The sequence below is a fragment of the Mytilus californianus genome, unplaced genomic scaffold (genome assembly GCF_021869535.1).
Source record: "Mytilus californianus isolate M0D057914Y unplaced genomic scaffold, xbMytCali1.0.p SCAF_14, whole genome shotgun sequence".
NCBI lineage: Eukaryota > Metazoa > Mollusca > Bivalvia > Mytilida > Mytilidae > Mytilus > Mytilus californianus.
In genome coordinates this window covers 7,084,814-7,105,045 of record NW_026262626.1, presented here as the reverse complement: position 1 = coordinate 7,105,045, position 20,232 = coordinate 7,084,814, and the positions used below count along the sequence as shown (strand labels likewise).

Sequence of the window (20,232 nt, the reverse complement as noted above, 5' to 3'; positions counted from 1 at the left end):
ACACAACACTTTAAATTTTATTGATTTATTTTTAACGCCACTTTCAGCACTATTGTGCTTTTTCTTAGCGGTCAGTTTTTATTGGTGGTGGAAGCCGAAGTGCCAAGAGAGAACCACCAACCTTCCGTAGGAAAACTGGCAATCCTGGTCAATTAAATTTGAGTCCAACATACCTGCCACATGCCTGATTCAAACTCACAACATTAGTGTTGAAGGGCTAGTGATACAGTAGTTCGACTACTTACACCACTCGGCCACCAAAGCCACTTAAACACTTATAGGATTGCAGGTATTATCAATTTATTACATCCACATGTTTTGGAATTCTCAACCCAGTCATCAGAGTAAATACAAGGTATTTTTTTCCTTGATGAATTCAGGTACCTCAATTTGAATACACAATTAATAATGTTTCTATGGATTTTGTACATTGAAATAAATGTTTAAATTTATTTTTTTAATCAACCAATAAGTATTGAAGTAAAAATCAGAATCAAAATCAAACTCATAAAATAATGTTCTATTAATTTAAAAGTTTATAAACATTTATTTCTAAGTACACAATCTGTAGAAACCATTATTTACTGTGAGGTCAACTTGAAGTATATGAATTTGTACTTCTACAAAAAATTCTCTAACCTTGAAGTATTTATTTAGTACATCAAGGAAACAGATCTCTATAGAAACCATTCTTATCTGACATCAACTGGAAGTCTCCTAATTAACTACATCAAGGAAAAAAATATCTATAAAAACCAATAACTGCAAGGGTAACATGGAATATCCAAATTTAGTATATCAAGGAAAAAAATATCTTTGTACTTATCTTGATTACAGCATTCAGAATGTCAAAACATTTTCAAGTAATAAATACATAATATAATGCAATTGTTTGAAGCAATGTGTCCTCACTTCTTTTTCATTTTGAAGTTAAACTACAAAAAAAACATGTTTATACCTGATATTAGAAGCAGGCTCATTTTAGAATTTAATCAACTTTTAAAAGTGAAATTATTTAGAACTTGCAAAATTTATGAAAAATAAAATTATCAAACAGCAATTTGTATGCAACTGTTATTGATTTTAAACACAGGCATGTTGCCATGTACAATACATATAAACAAAACTACCTCCAAAGATTGCTAAAATCATAACACTAATATAATATCTTTCTCATTTGTTTACCTAAGGCCACGCCACATTAATACCTTGTTCGTCTGATTTCCCAGGACTTGTGAAAGGTCAACCAGAAAAAAGTACTTTTTTAAAAATCCGACGTCCAGTACAGAGCCTCGCGCGTCCATCTCTAAATTTATGAAACAAAAATTTTGATCAGTTGTGCGTTTGAAAGTAACGCCATGCAGACATAGAAATTGACATTAAAAACAATCTAGATCTAACATTCACAACGTTGTTGTTACAATTTCATCTGCCAAATTTAGTATGATAATCATTCCTAACGTAAGACATGAGTGGAATATTTGTAATTACAGTGGTAATGCAGGCAAACACATCAGTAGAATATGATTTGGGCAATTCTTTTACCAATTTGTTGGAAGTGCTCTGTGCAAAAACATCAAACTACAAATTATTACGACCCAGGAAATATGACAGCTATTTAATGACCAGCTGCAACTACCATCCCTAAAAGATCATCGAACCCAAAACAGATTTATCCTCTCCTACAAAGGCATACACGGTCAAGCCAACTTATCATCTGTTAATGATGATCTGATCAACTCAACTGAGAAAAAAACATCTAGGACAACCAAAAACATCCATTTATATGGCCAACATTTCCTGAGACTGCAAACAAAAACAGACACATTAAAATTCTGCTTCATACAAATACAATTAAAGATTGGAACCTATTACCACTTGATATTTGCACCAAGATTCAAACAGCAGAAGAACCAGCTAAAACTTTCAGTGATATTGTAAGGGGTGTCCCACTAAGTGAATTACTTGACTCACGCTTGGTGTAGTAATATCCTTGAATGATTCACTGTATACCTATCAAGATCAAACAACAAAGCAACGATGTCACCGTATTGAAAGATTTAAATTGTGACAATATAACATGCATAAGAATAAAAGAGAATCCCAAAACTGAGGGTACATGAATTTGAAATGGCACCTCAATTGAAACTATTATATTGATTATTTTTTTTGGAATAAAGGTTTTTACTTAAAAATTTAGAAAATTTATTTATATTTGCTAGTATCATTACAAAGTTATATTAAAAGAAAGAGGAAAGTGTCAAAGAGACAACAACCTGAACAAAGAGCAGAAAACAGCCCAAGGCCACCAATGGGTCTTCAACACTAAGGGAAAATCCAGCACCCAGAGGCTGGCTTCAGCTGACCCCTAAACAATTATGTATACTAGAAAAAAGTAAAATCACAAAAATACTGAACTCCGAGGAAAATTCAAAAAGGAAAGTCCCTAATCAAATGCTCAAACACATCAAACGAATGGATAATAACTGTCATATTCCTGACTTGGTACAGGCATTTTCTTATGTAGAAAATGGTGGATTGAACCTGATTTTATAGCTAGTTAAAAGCATAGAATTTGACAAGAATGTTTATGTGGTAATTGAATTTAACACATTATAATCCGCCTTTACATTTCACAAAATCTTCTAAAAATAAGAATTTGTATGATTGTCAATGAGACAACCTTCAACCAGAGACCAAATTTGTTGAGTTCATGGTATGGCCTTCAACACAGAGCAATGTCCACATGCATATATTCATGTATATATACCTGGAACTTGGAAATGTTTTGAAAAGATTAAACTGGATGTTAGAGAACAAATAGAGAACTAAAGTAGGTTAATATAAGAACTAGGATATGAGATATATAAAATATCAAGCACCGAAACTATGTAAATTTCTAATCGCCCACTTGCTTAAAATTCTTTTCATATAATTTTTTTCAAAAATATATCAAAAATAATATTGCTCGCTAGTAAAAAATTCTTTAGCCTGCCAAAAATCAAATTTCAGAAAAAAACAAATGAAAAGATTTCGCTCTCTCACTACCCTTTTTCAAAGGAAAGAGTCTGAAGAACTAGAAATTAATTTAGTGTGGCCTAAGCAACTAATCCCAGTAAGACTACAAAAATATCAAGACAGTCAAAAACAAGCTGAACTCAAAGATTGAACTCTACCATTATGCTTATGATTTCAAATGGTTGGAATGTCAGATGAATGTTCCCTTCTATCCCTGCCACTGATTTATTTGTTTCTTCTATAATTTCTTCCAAAGCATTACATCTGAAAGTAAGAAAAGGTCTTCAGATACTAAGTAAAAATAAACAAAAGTGATTTTTGGTGAGCCTGCAACATTTATGTTGTGAAAGCAAAACAAATTGATCCTAGATTTCGGCGTTGGTGTGAACATTTGGGTTTAGTCTGTGGTTAAAGTTTTTTAAGGCATAAATATTTTTGTCAAACCTTCATGGAATTTTATGAAATTTGGACAGCAGCATTTTTATGACCAAAAGACAGTATCAAGATCAAAATTTTGAAAATATTAATTTTCTTTTTTCCGTATTTTTCTGATAAATGGACTTTTTTTATAATTTAACATTTAGATACAGTCTAAGGTGAAAGTGTTTCAGTCATCAATAACTTTGTCAACCCTTTATGGAATTTCACTAAAGTTGAATAGAAGCTTTTTTATTATCAAAAGCCAGTATCTAGAGCAAAATAATGAAAATATTTGTTTTCATTTTTCCGTATTTTACTGATAAAAGGACTTAGTATTTTGCAGGTAACAAGTAGATACATGTACAGTCTGGGGTTTAAGTTTGTTATACATCAATTACTTTGTCAAACCTTCATAGAATTTTATGAAACTTTGGCAGAAGATTTTTTATGAATAAGAGATAAATGCCTGAAGCAAAATTTTGAAAATATATTTTATTTTCATTTTTAGAATTTTACAGATAGATTGACTTAGTTTTTTTACATTTAACATTTACAGTCAGTCTGGGATTAAAATTTTTTAACATCATAAATTTTTAAACCTTGAAAACTTGTACAGAAGCTAATCTCCAAGATCAAGAAAAAGCATCTGAAGAAAAAGTTTGATGTTTTTTTAATTCAGTATTTTACTAATAAATGGACTCACTTCTTATAGTTAACATTACACTTTTACATTGACAGCAGCAATCACAGGGCCAACACAGAGTTCAGTGGAACTATTTACAACTTTTTGTTAATATTCTATTAATTCAAGCTTTTTAATTAGCACATCCTAATTTTTACGGAGATGTTGTTTACCGAGCCCAGAAATTTAGATTCAATCCGGGTAAACTTATCAATCCTTTAAATAAACTTATTTTAAAAGGTTACCAATTCAACACTATAATTAGATCTTTGAATATTGTGTTTATTGGTATTAATATTGATTTTGTTTTCAGTAAATTAAAATCATACTAAATATTATTTTTATATACATAAGCACATTCATGACTCTACAATCTGTTGATACCAGTATCTTGGCATTGCACAAGGTCATGTTTTTCTCTTGACTGTTAAAGACGTCTTTACACTAAATCCATTGGATGTTGGATGTGTACTGATTGATATTTAAGTCGTAGATGCATGATTTTTTTATTAGTTGTTATTGGCTTTGAACTAGCTGTCAGTAACTGCGAGTACTCTCAGATCTGTACTTAGTGTCTTTTTGTTGTGGGGATGTATAAGTACCCTGCCACGTCCACTCTGTGTTTTTGTTAGATGTATTTCTGCTTTGTATCCATCTGATGATTAAAGCTCTTTTTAACTGATTTTTGTAGTTTGTTCTTATGTTGTACTGTTACACCACTGTCCCAGGTTAGGGGAGGGTTGGCGCCTTCAAACTAGTTTAACCCCGCCACATTCTGTATGTGCCTGTCCCAAGTCAGGAGCCTGTAATTCAGTGGTTGTCGTTTGTTGCTGTATATCATATTTGTTTTTCATTCAGTATTTTGTACATAAATCAGGCCTTTGGTTTTCACGTTTGCATTGTTTTACATTAGTCATTTTGGGGCCTTTTATAGCTGACTATGCAATATGAGTTTTACTCATTGTTGAAGGCCGTACAGTGGCCTATAGTTGTTAATTTCTGTGTCATTTGGTCTCTTGTGGGGAGTTGTCTCATTAGCAATCATACCACATATTCTTATTTTTATATTTTAACTTGATTAAAGAACATTTTGTAACTGACAAGATGCTTTAAATAAATCTGTTATCGTTTTTTCTTATTTATTGTTAAAGAATATGTTAGATCTTTGATGTAAATTATTGAAGTTATTATAACCTGCATTGATCAAATGCTTTAAATGTTGGCTGTCCATCACTAAAAATAGTATGCTGACTGATAACTGTACAGTATACATATATTGTTGGTTTCTTTGATATATTTTGTTGCTGTCTCATTGTAGTTTACCAAACATCTCTTTAAATTCATAAGATGAAACATATATATATAATCTATGACTACAAAGTTCTCTGTGTACTAAAATTGACTTAAAAACTTATATAATAATGCAAACTTTATTAAAGTGGAATCTTACTTACATTGAAAAGTATTAAAATGTGTACTAGGTATTCGAGGAATGAACTTGGTCTTAGATGAAGCTTGTATTTCAGATTTTGTTTATTTTGGACAATCTCAAATTTCAAGAAAAAGTACCATTACAAATCAAATAAAAGTTAATCATATCTTGAACTTTGGTCACTACAATAATTCAAACGGCATAGAAGCAGTTGTCTTTTATCATATCTTAACGTTTTTGTCATTTGGATAATTTGGTGTTAAAAGCAGATCTTTAATATTTTATGCTAAATTTATTCACAAGTTTTTGATTTGAGGCAATTAATGCTTTGACATTAAGAAACATGTACATTTTTAGGACTATATGTGGATTTCTAGATGTCACTTGGTTTTGTTGTTGTTGGATTGCTGTCTTATTGATATACACCCATACCTACTTTTATACAAATAAGACTACATGAGTTGATGGATCACATTCAAACATATGGATGGAAGTTCATCATACAGAGAATTTCAAAATGAGAAATTTCTAATATGATATTATTTAAAAGCAGCTTTGAACCAGACTGACACTCTAAGAAAGATTTTCAATTTGATAACTCACATGGTAACATTCCAGAGAAGGACAATATTCTCCAATCTAACAAATCTTAAATCTTAAATCAGGTATTCACAGCAGCAAACAACAGCAAATATCAAGTTTAAGGTCTTTGATTATAATCAAATCAAAGAAGTGGAAACTTCCCTCCACTCAAGATGAGCATCCTGCCACAAGACCACAATTGTAAAATTCATGAAACAGAAAATAAACAAAACAAAATATAGTCCAATGTCTTTTGTATTTCCATGGAAGTCAAATGCACCATATTGTCATTTTATAAGCATGTTAGAAAATTGTTTGAAAGAATGGTATTCTGTATAACAGCTTTTGTATCTCCAACTGAATATACAAAGCTCTGCTGTCCGTTTACTTAAGCTTGTACTATATCATGATTAGTTCAATCTCATTACTTACCTGTGAGCTGTTTTGGCTGGTAGTGAAGATGTGAGTACTGTTTTCCCTTTTCCACCATGGGACTCATACAATCTCAATACAACAGTCTTGTCCTTAGTTTGATCTTCACACTAAATCAGAATTATCTTTTATATTAAAGAGTGTAAAAATAAAATAGTAATTAAAACCACGCCTAGAATGCACTTAAACATAATAAATGCTTTATTTTCCAACAATTTTTTACAGACCATAGCAATCTGAATTTTAGATACATCAGCTATTTTCAAATATTTGTAAAGAAATCAATATTTCCCAGTTGAACCAGTTTGCTTTATAACTTCAACGTCTTATATTTACCTTAATATTCACCTGATGAATTTTGTTGCAATGCTGATATATTTTACAACAACTCTTCATAATATTGATAACTCTAAATGGGTCGTATATTTTAAGAAAAACATTGAAATCAAAAATGAATACTCTGATGAGAACATGTAATCTGTATCAGTGTAAACTGTGTGGAAGGAACCTTTATGTCTGACTAAGGTAATTTTTGTTTTGGAAGCAAATACTTTCTATAAATGTGGAAGTGCAAAATTGTTCAATAATTCTTTGTTGCAGTTACTGTATAAATCAAGTGTTGCAACCACATCATTTGTCATTACTGGAAACAATTTCACTTCAGTTAACTGATGTTAATCTAAGACTTAGAGCAATCCATATGATTGTTGACAGAACAAGTACAAAATGGGGGAAGACAAACCTTACATATAAATTAGCTGTACATTCAGAAATTTGTGTGTGCAGTTACTTTTGCGAATGGGCACAAGTGTTTCCTGGTAATAATTATGATTTCATTAAATGATGCAAACAAATAATGGTACCCAAATTTAAAATGTGAGTTTTTATTTCTGCAAAGCTTATCCTAGTGTCCTGTTGTACATTTTACAACAATAAAAAATATAAAATTTTTTTTTAAAATTTAGTCCCTTGGACAGAAATTATTGGTACAGCCGTACGGTTGCCTATAATTGTTTACATTAACTTCATTTGAACTTTGGTGGATAGTTGTCTCATTGGTAATCATACCACATCTCCTTATCTTTATATTGATCTTTATACAGTTTAATCACAGTTTTAATGACCTGCCAAGTTTGGATTTCTTCTAAAAGTATTACATTTGTCAGTTGTTTGAGAAAGCAAAATTGATGATTCTTGAAGATCTAGATTTTTAAGTTCTTCTTTGATAAAATTTGAAGGTGACTGATTCACTTCTTAATTAAAAAGGCATTCTGCAACATTAACAACTTAAGACTGTGAAATAGGTTTCAGTGCCACATAAAATGTATTTATAAATATTATTTCTTCAATAAATTGATGGCATAACATATTGATTACACTGTAAACTAAAATACTTAATCTCCTATGTTCTAAAAGGGGACATAACTTACCATTTTTACAGTTTCCAATATGATTTGTGCATTGTCCACCTTGAAATATGACTGGGACTCTGTAACTTCTCCCTGAACCTCAGTTGTAAACATAGGACAGTTCAAGTCATAAGCCTGATGTATTACACCAGCTTCCTGAAAACTTCCTACAAAAGAAAAAAAAATCATCTTGCCATCAACCATTTTACTGAACAAATACAGGAAAAGTGCAAAAAAAAACAAACAAAGTAAAATCAATATAGTATACACATAGCATCTCCTAGTATCCTGCTTCTGTTGCAAGAGAATCGTTACATTTAATTACTATTTACAGTCTATTTTGGTGTTCTTCTTGCAATCTGCAATGGAATAAAATTAGTTTTTGACACAAAAAAATCTCCTTGCGCCCTGTTTTAATTTCCTTTCCCATTAAACATAATGAAATTGGAACTACCAATATAAGTTTTAAAAGTATGTTGTGAAAGACTGCAGGTTATGTTGTCATTATAAATATAAAACTGAAGCCAAAAGAAAGTAATAAGAATAGACAATTTTTTTTTCAATACCCCATACAGGTTTTGATACCAGTTGTACCTTCTGAACTTTTCCCATAAGTCTCACATATGGAAATTATACACTTAGAATGAAAAAACTATAATATTCAAAGCAATATACAACTATTAAATGGATGGGATTCTTCTCCCAGCACTTTTCTACCATATATTTGATTAAAAAATGCAAAATCTTGAAATATAAAATTTATCACAATGATATCTGTTTTGTATAGGTTTCAGTTTCTACAGAGATGTGACCTAGTACTATAGAGAAGTTTGAACATGTTAAATACCTGAAATATACAATGTGTGGATTGGGAACTAACTATACTATACCTTTGTGTGGCATTACAGCATATGTGAACTGATGGACTCCCATATCAGCCTTTTCATCTGGAGCTTTCGGTGATCTCAACCTTGAAGAAATAGCAGGTTATTTAAAGTTTAAAATATTTAAGAGTTGTATTTAAAAGGAATAAAAGACTTGATGACTGCCAACACTGGATAACAAAGTAAATTCTATTTTAACAAATATAAATTTCTATTTTTGAAAAAAATTGAGTAACGACAAAAACTCATAAAAAAATCCAAGGACATATCAGTGGAATATCTTCTTGACTAGTTCATTCCTAACAAGGCAAATTTTCTGACATAAAATCACTGGATTCTGCATATAAATAGATTAGAGCTTGCTGTTCCCTTTAATTGAAAAATCCAGACATTATTACTTAAGGTTGTAGCAATTAAAAAAGTGAGGGAAAAATGATAAAATGACATGACACCCTGAATTCTGACCCTTGTGAATTAATTTTTTCAGTAGATACCAATTTTTAGCTTATTGAGGAAAAATTATATTTTCACAGATATTTGAGTTCTATGTTTTTCCAAAATCTTCATACAAGCCTATAGAACATTTCTACTTCATAAATCATTTGAATTCGTAGTTTACCTATTACCACAAAACATGGTATTCCACAATTAGTATTGAATCCACAATTATTCAATAGCTATATTGGATAAAAAAAATTAATTCTGGTATCTGTTTACAACTTGGTAGTGGAACAAAAAAACGTATACTGTGCTGTTTGTATTTAAAGGCTTTACAAAATGTAGACCTTTGATGGCCCAAGCTTTTCAGAGAAATTAAAAAAATTTGAATGCAATTGAAATTAAGTTTTTAAAATTACATTTATATTGGTGTTTATTTAAAAAGGCTATAGGAAAATGAACATTCATAAAATTATCATCTGTTATATGATTTATAGATTACTCCGTTATATCAATGATACTTTATATATATATATATATATATATATATATATTATATATAAGTGCCTATAAATAGCATCATTTTAACACACTATTTAGTATGTAAATATAAGAATGTTTAAAATATTTACAAAATGATGAAAATAAACGCAATATTTCGCTAGACTAACTAGCTTTATCAAGCGTGCATCTATCCAGGTGAAATCGGATGTAGATGATAAGAAACTTTTGCAGCTCAATCTATATGTTGCACTTGAATTTAGCTGCCTTGAAAATAATACATAATTTGTATGAAGTTCAATTTTTTACAAAATTGGTAGTTGAAGTTAGCAACGTCCATTGGCCAATATTATAGGATAAAAAGACCACGGCGAGAAGGAGAAGAGAAAATTTTTGGATCCACCAACTCCACACTTTAGAACCTGATGGTCTTAACGAAAAAGATGAGAAAAGATACAGGAAAGATAAAGAATAATTTAGTACACAGCATCGTCCTTTTTATCCTGTAATATTGGCCAGTGGACGTTGCTAACTTCAACTACCAATTTTGTAAAAAATTGAACTTCATCCAAATTATGTATTATTTTCAAGGCAGCTAAATTCAAGTGCAACATATACATTGAGCTGCAAAAGTTTCTTATCATCTACATTCTATTTCACCTGGATAGATGCACGCTTGATAAAGCTAGTTAGTCTAGCGAAATATTGTGTTTATTTTCATCATTTTGTAAATATTTTAAACATTCTTATATTTACATACTAAATAGTGTGTTAAAATTACATTGTTAGGCAATCTATATATATATATATATATATATATATATATATATATGTGCCACCTCTAAAGAAAATAAACTTACTTTCTTAAACAATTCTGTTAATGTGCAGCAAAGGAACATTTTTGCAGGGAAAACGTTAACTGGATTAAAAGCATCCAATGGATGAAGATTTTTCTTAATACTAAATGGACATAGACAAATGCCCAACAATCATCTCTCAAACAACACTATAACATTAACAGAGTTAAACAACATGATAGAAAGTGTCATTTGTGAGTTTTCTAAATGCATTAAATTTTTATGTCATTTTCCTGAAAAAAGATTTTTTACAGGTATGCAAGCTTAAATACTTCAAAAGTGATTTTTTTTTTAAATTCTGTATTTCCAATTTTGTAGCACACTTAAAAATTAGGTTGAGATTGAAAACTATTTCTTCAATACCTTTTTTAATATTTCAAATAATTTTGATTTTTGATTTTTCTAAAATCTCTAATACATTTTTGTAAGAGCTGCTCCACAATACTATACAACTTACAGAGAAAGTCTAAGAACATTGTCAAAACAAGAGTAGCCATATTTACAATCATTCATCACTGCCAGTCCATAACCATGTTCTGATATATCAGCCCATTTGTGTCCACAGACCTGTAAAAAAGCTAGACTAATTGAATTTGAATAAAACATAGTGAAATTCATTATTACAATATACATCTTTTTAGAAAAAAAAGTCTGAATCTGATTTTAAATTACAATTGAATACAAATTATTTCATTTGTTGGGAAGTATAGTAAAAATACTCATTAGCTGCCATGGAGAGCAAGGGTGAAAAGTAAATATAAAACAATTTGCTACTTTAATTTACAAACATTTCCTGCTTAATAATCAAATTTAATTAAAAGAATGTTGAAGAGCAAAAGATCATTAATCATTTTTATATCTATATTAACCAAATATTAACTTTAAATCAACAGGGATTACAAACCCCTAATACTTGACAGTTTATTGAGCTTTATTGCCAGGAACGGATTGATAGAAAAGTATAATCACAAATGCAATAAATATTTAAATGACTTTTTCATCTACAAATACATAATATAAGGAAAAACATACTGAATGAAACTAAATCCCAAGAACTTTGCATGCCTCTAGATTTTTACTTTCAAGAATGGTAGGAGACAAAGATATATAAATATGCCATAAGCTATATAACAATAAATGGAGTATGTGTCCATGGGACATTGATGATGCTCCCACTTGCATATAACGTTATAGAGGGACATAAATAGAGAACTGTAAAAGTGATGCCACCCAAATTCGAACTTGATCTGTGTTTAATGGTAATAATTAGCATTGTGTATAAGTTTCATAACATTTGGTTGAGGCAAACTTAAGTAAGAAAAGGGAAACCAATTTTGGGACATACGTACAGACGGACTAGGGTAACACTTAATGCCCCCTTCGCCTAGCGGCAGGGGCATCAAAAGGGACCAAAAGGATATGAGTAGCTAAACTTTGCCAAATGCTGCTGCAACAATAAAAATATTTTTTTGCTAAAAACAAAAATGTTTATTTACACTGTGAACGTACAAACACTATACCTCAAACTGAGCAGAATCCCATGATGTATTGTTATGATTAGTTCTCTGTAAGTGACCATACTGTATATCATATGAAGCTTGCATAGAGTGAATTGATGTTGGGAATTCTACCTTAAGGAATTTTCTATTTTCATGCCATGTGACCTATAAAATATTAAAAAAGAGTATATTTTAAAACAAACATTATGAAAGGGTATAAAACAAAGATCAATATGTACTTAATTTCTCGAGGCATTGAAGACCTGTTGGTGACCTTCTGCTGTTGTCTGTTCTATGGTCGGGTTGTTGTCTCTTTGACACATTCCCCATTTCCATTCTCAATTTTACATGAGTTTATATCAGCAATTAGGAGATCCTGCATAAATTCAAGAAATTCTGTCTCTTTCAAAGTGAAACAAAACAGAACCAGAGCAAAAAAGATATATGGGAGGAAGAAGTTACATATTTCTTCTAAAGAGCCTACTTTTGAATTATGGATAAGATAAATAGGAACTGATGAAGAAAACTTGTAATGAGCCAGTTAATTTTTGATTGGACAATTTAAGAAGATGTGGTATGATTGCCAATAAGACAACTCTGCACCAGAGACCAAATGATGTAGAAGTAAGCAATTATAGGTCACCATACGGCCTTCAACAATGAGCAAAACCCATACTGCATAGCAAGCTATAAATGAACGGCTGATTAATATAGGTGTTCAACCAATTGATTGACAGGGCCCTAAAAAAAACTCAAACCTGTAGTTGCTATTAACATCATCTTCATTTGGTCGCTACTGGATAGTTACTTCATAGGCAAATCATACCTTATCCCCTTATTTTCATATCAAATTGTCAAAACAGGTTTGATTCGAAGGGAATTAACACCTATTATTGTTTAACCAACTTAAAAGAGAATATCATTCAACATGAAGAATAAAACAAATATACTACACAAATTTCTACAAACCTCTGTGTCAAATCTGATGTAAGGAGACTCTGCATCCAAAGTGATAACTTGTTTTATATAACTTTTATTACTTATCTTCAGTGAAAACTATAAAACAAAGGAAAACAATGAAAATTAATATCATACTTATATTAAAGGTCATTACCGTAGAAAGGCTTGTATAGTCCGCGGTTTTATTCTCCAAAATTGGACCTTCCAGACGGGGTGCGGACTATAGAGTACAATAAGCAAGAAATAAGAGAAAAATTTCAATTTTGCGGTCGAGGTGGTTTGTTTACGTTCCGCCATCTTTGTTATTTCTATTGTAGAGGGCGCTCTTATCATTTTTCAAACTAATAATTTTAACTCATCCATATTAATAAGTTATTTCTATTCAATATCAAATTATTACTGATAAATATAAAAACTAAACCTTTCATTACAAATTTCTCGTTTCTTTTCAATGCATTGGTTGAAATAAACTGGTATCTGCTCGATTGAAACGATACAAACATAGTAAAAAAGACAACCGTAAACCAGCTTAGAATTTGTAAACTACAAAACGAAATCGGTTATTGTTCGTTCCGTTTTGGTGTTTCATACTGACTAATATGGTTTGTATTAGCTTAAGACCCTTCAAACATTAATGTGATAGATATATTAAAGACTGTTTTACAAAAGGATGGAACTGTTTTGCTTTCAAAGTCGTATTATAGTGATATCTGTTATGTACGGATTTCGACTCTCACCGGTTAATTTCTTCTTTTACACGTGCTTTTTAAACTTCCTGTTTAAACATACACAAGTTTCTAAATTGTTTTTTAAGTGAATTAAACTTATTTTAACAATCATGAAGCGTTCTAGAATCATTAACAAGCAGTTTCAGCTTCTGTTTGATGATGGAAAACAGGTTTTTCCAAGAAAATACCGCAAACGACCGCACAGGATTTGAAATTACCGGAGTTTCATTAGACCTTTTCTAACAGTTACAAAAAGTTTTTTTTCCTAAAATTTCGTGGGGAGAAGGGGGTGCGGACTATGTACCACTGCGAACTATACAAGCCTTTCTACGGTAGTTTTTCCCATTGACCAAGGTGCATACAAATAAGCTTTATTACTTACAATTCCAATGAAATGCACTAAAAATTAAGTCTAGAAAAAGAATTGATCAACACTTACAGAACAATTTGCCTGTGTAGAAATTCATACTCTGGTTGTTATGAAACAGGTTTATACATGTATGAATATTTTGGTAGGCATGACATTCACCAACAAAATAAGACTTAACATTTAACATGCAATTATTGTTCTGTATAACATCAAGTAATATCATGATAGATTCCAAATTATGATGCAATTACTTAATGTACATAAACCCTTATACATGTGTTTTGAATCTGTGTGGGCATGGGCAGCACTTTTTTTCAGATCCCAACCACCCATAACATAAATTTTTCATTTTAATTATAATCTTTACAAATTCTAAAGAAAATGCAAGCACCCACAATTAATCAAATTGAGTTCCTCCCATCCAACCCCCACCCCCATGATCACATTTGGAAAAGTACTTTTATATCCTTTAAACAAATTTACCCGAAAGAATATTTGAATAGGCTAATAAATATCAATGCTAAAATAGACATTTTGGCCTATCTTCATCTTGCTGAAAGATGTTAATTCTTAAATCATTATTGAAGACCTACTGGAACCTGTAAAAATGAAGAGCAGCAATAAAAGCATGGTTTGCTTTGATAAATCGTTATTTCCTAGTGTACTTTCGAAATGTTGAAATGGTTCTCTCCAGGCACTCATGCTTCCTCCATGAATAAATTCTGGCCTCCATTATATAGCCGAGTGATGAGCTAAAAGTGAACTTCAGCACCAACAATCAATCAATCAATCAAATCAAGTTTATAAATACAACATACTAACTTCCAATGAAGCTCTCAGTGGTCCTTCATCTAGAATCTTTACATGTTGCAGTTTTTCACTGACAGGTTTTCTAGAATACAAAATGTAATCATGTTAAGTTTAAAAGAGAATATTTAAATTTAAACAATATAGTAATAAGAGTCATGCATGCATATTTTTTATATAAGTAACATCATTACCATTCAAGATGCATGATATCTATCATCAGTACTTTGTTGTGTATTACTTAAAATCAATTTTTTAACATGAAATTGCTTATATCAGAACCTTAATAGCCTTACTAAGCTATGGTCTTCCATAAAACAATGTAAGTCAATTCTTTGTATTAATCTTTTTAGTGTCCAAAATATGTACCAATATCATATGCCTCAGAGTTTCATAGAAATAGACCTCAAAGCAAAACTAACCTGTGATAGACAAATAAAGAAACAATGTAAAAACACTAAATCTATTTCCCATTTCTTTTTGGATATGAGATAAAATAAAAAACATTTATGTGACAAAGACAAAAATAAAGTTTAAAAAATTAGCTAACAGAAGTGTCCTGTTGTTTTCACACTTTGTATTCATTAGGATATCAGTATTAAATTATACATGTTAGAATAACCCTTTTCATTTCAATATCAATAATTAAAATAAAACATTTTTTTTTATCAAAATTTTACCTTGTCTCGAGATGGTAATCCATCACATCCCATGCATCCCAAAACAATGGTATATCATCAAATATAACAAACTGGTTACCATGGTAATCTTTGGATATGGCGTTTCTGAAATATATCAAATCTTATTTGTTGTTGTAAATGACAATGAGTTTACAAAACTATAAATTGTATCAAAGTCAGCATAGTTCAAAACATACATTGTTTTGCTGTACTGTTTGCTATTTCTTTTTTCAATATCTCAATGTTATTCAGAATTTTTATTCAAATTTTAATTCATGTGCATCTATACAAAATAAAAAGACCAAAAAATACATGACAATTCTAAAATGCATGTAAAACTCTATAAAACATACATTTGAAATTCAAAATCTCTGGCACAACTAAAACATCGTTTATAAGGTTTTACGTTCTATCAGATGACAAGTAGAAAATGAACCATATATGGAAATAAAAGGTAAAATAACATAAATACTGAACTCCAAGGAAAATTCAAAATGGAAAGTCCCTTATCAAATGGTAAAATCAAAAGCTCAAACACATCAAACGAATGGAAAACAACTGTCATATTCCTTATGTAGAAAATGGTGGATTAAACCTGGTTTATAGTAAACCTCTCACTTGCATGACAGTCGTATATAATTTCATTATATTTCCATTATATCAAAGCTCTGTATGCCATGATGTAAACAATCAATAATGTGAAGAAAAAAACATGACATTGTGTTGTAAAAAATTTTTGATTTTTTTTTCTAGTGTCAATCATTTTGTCAATTATAATCAGTATTTTTGTGATTTTACTTTTTGCACATCATTGGTAATTTATTGTTTATTTTAACATGAGTATTTTGATGCATGCACCTTTTAGAAAGTGATAAAAATGCAAAAAATGTCATTCAGAAGATTGGAAAAGATCATGGCTGACAAGATAATTACCTATCATCTCCATGGAGATGAAGCTGTGTCATTCTACCTTCGTAATCAAATGCTGCACTTACTATCTTGTTCTTCAACCAATGAAGTTGTCCCTGAAAACATTAAACATATATTGTGTATATTGTTTATAAAGATTACGTCATGCTGTGGATGGTGGCTGATCTAAAAACTCTTCATTTACTTCTGGCCTGAATCTTGATGATTTCCATTTGTGAGGTTCAAGACAAGAATTTCACTCACATGAAAAACAATTTGTTTTTCATTAAAATCAAGATATCAGAATAGGTTATCAGAACATGAGATTTTTTTTGTCAAAAGTGCAAAAAATTGGGGGAAAAAAAAGAAAATGGTGTAAGTATTTTTTATGATAAAGATGTGATAAACAGATTGCATCATATAATTTTCTATATCCAACATTCAAGTCCTCTATAAACCACTGGCATCTTAAAGGCTCTCATCTCAGGTTAATTCTCAAGAGTTGAGGCTAATAACTGGGCCAATATGGAGAAATGCAATGTCATAATCTCCAACCAAATGTGTCCCATTGGAATTTGTGTTTTGATACAATTTCATGTATACATGATTTAATTGAATGTAACTGGAATATAATAATATTCTCAGATATATTTTTACTATTACCTTTTTAAATGCATGTGCATGATGTTGACAAGCTATTGGTTTAAACACTGTGTATCCAAAACCTGCTACTTCCATAAAAGCTGAAAATATATGTGTAATAATGTGTATAAGTCTCATGAATTCAAAAACAGTATATCCAAAGTCCATTATCTTTTAAATTTGACTATTTAAGAACATTTTATAATTTTACAAACATAAATCAGAGGGAAGTTTTCAATTTTTAGTTTGCTTGAAAGATGATGAATGAAACAGAACTTTTTGTCAGACTTATGCATAAATGTTTCTATGATAGTTTTTGAGATACATGAGAATCAGTAAAAAATCTAAAGATGGCAAAAAAAAAATAACTAATAAAATTGATCTTCATCAGTTACATCAGATTTATTGATATTTGTTGGATATCAATATACATGGATTAAGTGAGAAGGGGAAAACCACTATTTCAAATACCGTAGAAAGGCTTGTATAGTCCGCGGTTTTATTCTCCAAAATTGGACCTTCCAGACGGGGTGCGGACTATAGAGTACAATAAGCAAGAAATAAGAGAAAAATTTCAATTTTGCGGTCGAGGTGGTTTGTTTACGTTCCGCCATCTTTGTTATTTCTATTGTAGAGGGCGCTCTTATCATTTTTCAAACTAATAATTTTAACTCATCCATATTAATAAGTTATTTCTATTCAATATCAAATTATTACTGATAAATATAAAAACTAAACCTTTCATTACAAATTTCTCGTTTCTTTTCAATGCATTGGTTGAAATAAACTGGTATCTGCTCGATTGAAACGATACAAACATAGTGAAAAAGACAACCGTAAACCAGCTTAGAATTTGTAAACTACAAAACGAAATCGGTTATTGTTCGTTCCGTTTTGGTGTTTCATACTGACTAATATGGTTTGTATTAGCTTAAGACCCTTCAAACATTAATGTGATAGATATATTAAAGACTGTTTTACAAAAGGATGGAACTGTTTTGCTTTCAAAGTCGTATTATAGTGATATCTGTTATGTACGGATTTCGACTCTCACCGGTTAATTTCTTCTTTTACACGTGCTTTTTAAACTTCCTGTTTAAACATACACAAGTTTCTAAATTGTTTTTTAAGTGAATTAAACTTATTTTAACAATCATGAAGCGTTCTAGAATCATTAACAAGCAGTTTCAGCTTCTGTTTGATGATGGAAAACAGGTTTTTCCAAGAAAATACCGCAAACGACCGCACAGGATTTGAAATTACCGGAGTTTCATTAGACCTTTTCTAACAGTTACAAAAAGTTTTTTTTCCTAAAATTTCGTGGGGAGAAGGGGGTGCGGACTATGTACCACTGCGAACTATACAAGCCTTTCTACGGTATTCAATAAAATAAAAGTTTTTAGTTACTTTGATTGGAAGAATGGGACAACCACAAATAAAGGTATCCTTGAAATAGCAGATATTTCTCAAACCATGAAAATAACTGAGTCCACAGTATACTGAAATGTTAATCACTTTTGAGCGTATTTTTTAGTATTGATTGATTGATTGATTGGTGTTTAACGCCACTTTCAACACTATTGTGCTATTTCGTGGCGGTCAGTTTAATTGGTGGAGGAAGCCAGAGTGCCCGGAGAGAACCCAGACCTTCGGTAGGAAAACTGACAATCCTAGTCAATTAAGATTGGAGTCAAGTGCACCTGCCCCGTGCTGGATTCAAACTCACAACCTCAGTGTTGACTGGCTAGTGATACAGTAGTCTGACTATTTAGACCACTCGGCCACCAGGTCCCTATTTTTTTGTAAGATCTTTAACTCCTCATTCTTCTTTGAAAACATGCTGTTACCTGAGGTATGCTCTTTGATGTGTTTCTCTGTATTTATGAAATGTTAATGCTCCATCTACATTAGCAGTATACAAAATATATGCCAAATTGAGGTTTAAACCTAAATTTGAACTTCACTGAATATGGAAATGTGTTGGTGAGAGTGGGGCATATTCGTTCTCGATGTTATGAATACAATGTAACAGAAAAACACAAATTAAAGAGAATATCAAAAAGTGGAGGTAAAATTTATAGAGAAAACTGTTTACAACAGGTAAAGGAAAAACCTCCAACACAAGGTGCAGCATTTCACAGATAACAACTTACAAAGTGTGATTTAAAAAAAAAATTATCTTTTTTTCTAATGTCTACTTTTCACAGGTTTTAGTTCTGTTAAAATATTTAGAAACATTTTCCTATTCACTGGTTAATATCCTTCCTTATTATCTGTTACATGTAATACAAAGTAACTATTTACCTAAAGTTTGACCAAAACTGTCAATCTGTGTAAGATCACTGTCAGTGGAGACACGACGTTTCTTAGATGCACTTTGACCTTGATTATCAAGGGCAATTACTCCTTTCCTCTCCCATCCAAGAGTGTTATTTATGATGGTGCTGGAGCTATCAGACTTTTTCTCTTTAGTGAAGGGAACTTCAGCCAGTAATTTTTTATACTTTTTCTCAACATCTGTAAGAAAGTTTTGATGGAAGAATACATAGACAAAAGGTGGAATCACTTAAGTCTTTAAAATGATAATTAACTTTCAAAGTCATGAATTATAATATATTTGTATTCTGGATTGTTTATGTCTATTTAAAAAATGTCAGTGATTATGTGACAGCAATATTGTCAAATACAATGATTGTAATGTTCAACCAAAAAGGTCAATCTTGCATTGCTTTAAATGAAATCAAATATGAATACAGAATTAAAACTTGCTTTATGCATTCGTGCATGGAGACTGTTAACCTGTATTGTAAGTTTGCTATCTCCATGACATTTACACCACCTCTGCTTTTATTCACATAATAATTAACATACTGTAAACTATCTTGTATAGATATTTCACAAACCTTTGTATAATTGCACAGCATCGTGGAAAACCTGGAAATATATAATCAAACATTATTCTGTAATAGGTCCAACAACCAA

The 20,232-nt window shown here is 30.8% G+C and overlaps 1 protein-coding gene across 1 annotated transcript in view; it reads right to left on the bottom strand.

Moving 5' to 3' along the window:
* Positions 1 to 283: 283 nt before the first annotated feature.
* Positions 284 to 20,232, bottom strand: part of LOC127724880 (alpha-mannosidase 2C1-like) — a 54,257-nt gene continuing 34,308 nt past the window's right edge. The window contains exons 18-30 of the mRNA XM_052231882.1: positions 20,154 to 20,184; positions 19,555 to 19,767; positions 17,272 to 17,351; positions 16,633 to 16,724; positions 15,700 to 15,804; positions 15,035 to 15,104; positions 13,124 to 13,210; positions 12,176 to 12,319; positions 11,113 to 11,222; positions 8,866 to 8,945; positions 7,997 to 8,142; positions 6,567 to 6,676; positions 284 to 3,282 (exon numbers count right to left, since the gene is read on the bottom strand). Of these exons, the coding sequence (XP_052087842.1) occupies positions 3,159 to 3,282; positions 6,567 to 6,676; positions 7,997 to 8,142; positions 8,866 to 8,945; positions 11,113 to 11,222; positions 12,176 to 12,319; positions 13,124 to 13,210; positions 15,035 to 15,104; positions 15,700 to 15,804; positions 16,633 to 16,724; positions 17,272 to 17,351; positions 19,555 to 19,767; positions 20,154 to 20,184 (1,392 nt within the window). The 3' untranslated portion in view covers positions 284 to 3,158. The remainder of the gene's footprint in view (positions 3,283 to 6,566; positions 6,677 to 7,996; positions 8,143 to 8,865; positions 8,946 to 11,112; positions 11,223 to 12,175; positions 12,320 to 13,123; positions 13,211 to 15,034; positions 15,105 to 15,699; positions 15,805 to 16,632; positions 16,725 to 17,271; positions 17,352 to 19,554; positions 19,768 to 20,153; positions 20,185 to 20,232) is intronic.